Genomic DNA, 5,000 nt, shown 5'->3' on the forward strand with positions numbered 1-5,000 from the left:
AGGAAGTCCTGAACAGGGAGAGGAGGAAGAGAAGGAGGAAGAGAAGGAGGATGAGTGTGAGGAAAGCCCGCTGTATGCCAAAAGTTCTCCTAAAGATATCTGGAGACAATATTACTGAGATAAGACTTCCTCTCTCCTTAACGTTAGATATGTACACAGCTAAAAGACATGTAGCATCACGGAGATTAGTTTTGTTAGGGCGTGGGTGAACGTTAGCTCCTCTGTGTTGCCAGATCTGGCGAGAGTTTGGTCCCGAGACAGAAACTGTTCTGGAACAAAGATGTGTCCGTCTGAAAAATGCTGTGGCGGGACACAGGAAGTTACTCTGAGCTGGGGTGTTTTGCTTCTAAAAACGTCTCTGGGCCCTATCTCGCACCCGACGCAGCACAAAGCCCGACACAAGTGTCTTTGCTAGTTTAAGACCGACCCAGTTGTCAGTTTCCCGTCCAGCGCCCACGTCGTTTAAATATCAAATGGACCTGCGTCCATCTGTGGCCCATGCTGGTCTTACAGGGAGGTGTGTTCAGGTGCATTCTGGGCGTGCTGGTCTTACAGGGAGGTGTGTTCAGGTGCATTCTGGGCGTGCTGGTCTTACAGGGAGGTGTGTTCAGGTGCATTCTGGGCGTGCTGGTCTTACAGGGAGGTGTGTTCAGGGTCATTCTGGGCGTGCTGGTCTTACAGGGAGGTGTGTTCAGGTGCATTCTGGGCGTATTGCTATTTTGAGGCAGTGGGAAGTGATGGCACCATTGACCAACAAAAACCTGGTCTAAAGTCAATAACGCAGCATTTCATTGTTATTTTAACAGAGCATTAGTAAAATGCTCCTAGGCTCGTGCACAGCACGTGCACACTATGCTTGTTACACACACAGGGACGCACAGCAGCACACACACACACACACACACGCAGAAGATTACAAATACAAATATTACGGTGCAGATCCTCCATCATAACAGCAATGCTCCAAGGTCCAAACGCGCCTGGCTTTTAAAGGGAATGGGAGATGATCTCTGATTGGTTTATTTCATGTTACGCCCAAAACACACCTCTGATTAATGAAGACACTAAGGTCAACCCTTTTGAACCATGCGCCCGGCGCACGGACCCTTTTCATCAGCCGTCAAACTAGCAAAAGTGGATTAGGACACGCCCTAAACACACCTGCACCAGGCGCTTCACGCCGTGACCTCAGACCGTTAAAATAAGACCCTGTGACTTGAACTCTCTGACAAAGCGTTTCCCAGAACTCTCCCTCTGACCTTTGCCCTGCCGGTGCTCTGCAGGATGTGCACCAGAGCGCACGCCATCTCCTCTTTGTTGCGGACGCTGATGACGGGCTCCAGCACCGAGCACAGCATGCCGTAGTTGTTGGTGACGAACTCGGCGAACTCCTTGTACTGCTCCATGGGCAGGATGGAGATGGTCTGGAAGCGGGACTTGATGCGGATGGACGGGCCGCCGCCCTTGGCCTTGCTCGGGGTCGGCGTGCTGACCGGGTACCACTTCTCCACAAACTGCCGGCCGGCCACGCCCGCCACCGGGATGTTCACCAGGCCCACGTAGTTGTTCTTGTCCTTTTTCTTCTTCTTGTCCACGTCGCGGTATATGTGCACGGTGATGCTGTGCACGGCCGGCAGGCTGCAGAAGTCAAAGTACTCGCCCCAGAACAGGCTGTCGTGACGTAGCTTGCTGGTGGTGCGGGCGTACAGGACGTCGTCCAGACACAGCTCGCAGAAGTACTTCTTCTTGGGCGGCAGGTCTTTGGCTTCGATGATCCACAGACGCAGCAGGTTCTCCGCCCGACGACAGTTGTCCTGGAAACACAAAACACCGGCAGTTCAAATATCTAAAACCACTTGAGAGCTGCAAAGATGAATAAATTAATTCCCTTCCTCCTTCCCTAAATACTTCCTTTGTTCCGTCTTCTTTCCTTCCCTTTTTCCATCTTACCTTATTTATTCTTCCTTCATTTTCCATCCTTGTCTCCTTTCTTTCATCCCTAATTCCTTCTCTGCATGTCTTTCCTTCCCTTCGTACTTCCTTCCTTCGGTCTTCTTTCCTCCCTTCCTTACCTTTTTCCATCCCTGGACTGCTAGCTAAGAGACGACGTGTTCACAGAGCAACGCGTGCCTCATTTAAACGAAACCCCCAGCCGTAAAATGACCAAACTAAAAGGCCCGGGGGAGTTCTAAGGTAGGGACTTAACTATAGGAGAGTGTAGTGGGTCTCACCTTGTTGGGCTGAATCGTCCTCCTCAGGTTCTCCATCCACTTGTCTCTCTCTGAGGCCGAGGTGCAGCTGAAACACTTGCTGCCGCCTGAGTATGTCACCTGAGAGAGAGAGAGACAGACAGAGAGAGAGAGAGAGAGAGAGAGAGAGAGAGAGAGAGAGAGAGAGAGAGAGAGAGAGACAGAGAGAGAGAGAGAGAGAGAGAGAGAGAGAGACAGACAGAGAGAGAGACAGAAAGAAGAGAGACAGACAGAGAGACAGAGAGAGAGAGAGAGAGAGAGAGCGAGACAGAAAGAAGAGAGACAGACAGAGAGAGAGAGAGAGAGAGAGAGAGACAGAAAGAAGAGAGAGAGACAGAGAGAGAGAGAGAGAGAGAGACAGAGAGAGAGACAGACAGAGAGAGAGAGACAGAAAGAGAGAGAGAGTGAGACAGACAGAGAGAGTGAGACAGACAGAGAGAGAGAGCGAGAGAGAGAGAGAGACAGAGAGAGAGACAGACATAGAGAGGGACAGAGAGAGAGATACAAACAGAGAGAGACAGAAAGAGAGAGAGAGTGAGACAGACAGAGAGACAGAGAGAGAGAGACAGAGAGAGACAGAGAGAGAGACAGAAAGAGAGAGAGAGTGAGACAGACAGAGAGAGAGAGACAGAGAGAGACAGAGAGAGAGAGAGAGACAGAAAGAAGAGAGAGAGACAGAGAGAGACAGAAAGAAAGAGAGACAGAGAGAGAGAGAGAGAGAGAGAGAGAGACAGACAGAGAGATAGAAAGGAAGTCTTCAGTTATGGCCAGAAACGTCACAGTGACCCTTAACAACAAATTGTAATTCTCATCCTTGAGTCCAAGTGGAAGTTTGTGCCAAGTTTGAAAAACCATAAAAATAATCTTTACATAAAGCCAGCGACGTGACAGAAATGTGAAAACTGTCTGTGTGTGTCTCTGAGAGTCTGAATCCCCTTTCACACCCTCAACAAGTAGGGTTAAATGCCTGCGCTTCTCTCTGATGCTCCAAAACAGACGTTAGAGGCAACCGAAACATCGTTGCATGTCACGCTAGTTAACACTACACTTGGCAGCAGGTACCGTTAGCCTACCATTAGCTAGTTAACACTACACTTGGCAGCAGGTAACGTTAACCTACCATTAGCTAGTTAACACTACACTTGGCAGCAGGTACCGTTAGCCTACCATTAGCTAGTTAACACTACACTTGGCAGCAGGTAACGTTAGCCTACCATTAGCTAGTTAACACTACACTTGGCAGCAGGTAACGTTAGCCTACCATTAGCTAGTTAACACTACACTTGGCAGCAGGTAACGTTAGCCTACCATTAGCTAGTTAACACTACACTTGGCAGCAGGTAACGTTAGCCTACCATTAGCTAGTTAACACTACACTTGGCATCAGGTAACGTTAGCCTACCATTAGCTAGTTAACACTACACTTGGCATCAGGTAACGTTAGCCTACCATTAGCTACCAGCTGGATTAAACACGGTTTAAATGCTGACAGCTGAACGGTGTAAAGGGTGTCTGTATTTCACTGGAGAGGATCCAACAGCGGGACGTACAACAGTCTGCTGTTGCCGCTGTCTGAAAAACAACACAGACGGTGCGTATGCGCACATACTCTGCTTCTGACTGGCTAGTAGTCCTTACCTAGGTACTGTCAGGACACGCCCTCATACTCTGCTTCTGACTGGCTAGTAGTCCTTACCTAGGTACTGTCAGGACACGCCCTCATACTCTGCTTCTGACTGGCTAGTAGTCCTTACCTAGGTACTGTCAGGGCCCTCATACTCTGCTTCTGACTGGCTAGTAGTCCTTACCTAGGTACTGTCAGGGCACGCCCTCATACTCTGCTTCTGACTGGCTAGTAGTCCTTACCTAACTACTGTCAGGACACGCCCTCATACTCTGCTTCTGACTGGCTAGTAGTCCTTACCTAGGTACTGTCAGGGCACGCCCTCATACTCTGCTTCTGACTGGCTAGTAGTCCTTACCTAGGTACTGTCAGGACATGCCCTCATACTCTGCTTCTGACTGGCTAGTAGTCCTTACCTAGGTACTGTCAGGGCACGCCCTCATACTCTGCTTCTGACTGGCTAGTAGTCCTTACCTAGGTACTGTCAGGGCACGCCCTCATACTCTGCTTCTGACTGGCTAGTAGTCCTTACCTAGGTACTGTCAGGACACGCCCTCATACTCTGCTTCTGACTGGCTAGTAGTCCTTACCTAGGGTACTGTCAGGACACGCCCTCATACTCTGCTTCTGACTGGCTAGTAGTCCTTACCTAGCTACTGTCAGGGCCCTCATACTCTGCTTCTGACTGGCTAGTAGTCCTTACCTAGGTACTGTCAGGGCACGCCCTCATACTCTGCTTCTGACTGGCTAGTAGTCCTTACCTAGGTACTGTCAGGGCCCTCATACTCTGCTTCTGACTGGCTAGTAGTCCTTACCTAGGTACTGTCAGGGCACGCCCTCATACTCTGCTTCTGACTGGCTAGTAGTCCTTACCTAGGTACTGTCAGGGCACGCCCTCATACTCTGCTTCTGACTGGCTAGTAGTCCTTACCTAGGTAATGTCCCAACCGATACCCAACCCTAATAAGAAGAATGTGAGAACGCAGGCATCATGATCAGTCTGACTGGACATTAAACGCTCTTTCCTCCGCCAGTTCCCGAGTACCAACTCTGTGTGACGTCCTGGGAGTTTTCCAGGTGAACGTGGTCCTCACCTCGAAGCAGAACTCCTGTCCCAGGATGCTGCT

General features: G+C 50.0%; 1 protein-coding gene across 5 annotated transcripts in view; it reads right to left on the bottom strand.

Annotated features, from left to right (window-relative positions):
• rasal2 (RAS protein activator like 2) overlaps positions 1 to 5,000 on the bottom strand; it is a 121,585-nt gene that overhangs the window by 28,954 nt on the left and 87,631 nt on the right. For all 5 annotated transcript variants that reach the window (XM_078265146.1, XM_078265144.1, XM_078265145.1 and 2 more), the window contains 4 exons: positions 4,968 to 5,000; positions 2,232 to 2,330; positions 1,260 to 1,814; positions 1 to 8 (listed from right to left, as the gene is read on the bottom strand). The exon at positions 1 to 8 is cut by the window's left edge and continues 137 nt beyond it; the exon at positions 4,968 to 5,000 is cut by the window's right edge and continues 121 nt beyond it. In XM_078265146.1, the coding sequence (XP_078121272.1) occupies positions 1 to 8; positions 1,260 to 1,814; positions 2,232 to 2,330; positions 4,968 to 5,000 (695 nt within the window). The remainder of the gene's footprint in view (positions 9 to 1,259; positions 1,815 to 2,231; positions 2,331 to 4,967) is intronic.

Source organism: Sander vitreus, chromosome 12, assembly GCF_031162955.1.
Source record: "Sander vitreus isolate 19-12246 chromosome 12, sanVit1, whole genome shotgun sequence".
Classification (NCBI taxonomy): Eukaryota; Metazoa; Chordata; class Actinopteri; order Perciformes; family Percidae; genus Sander; species Sander vitreus.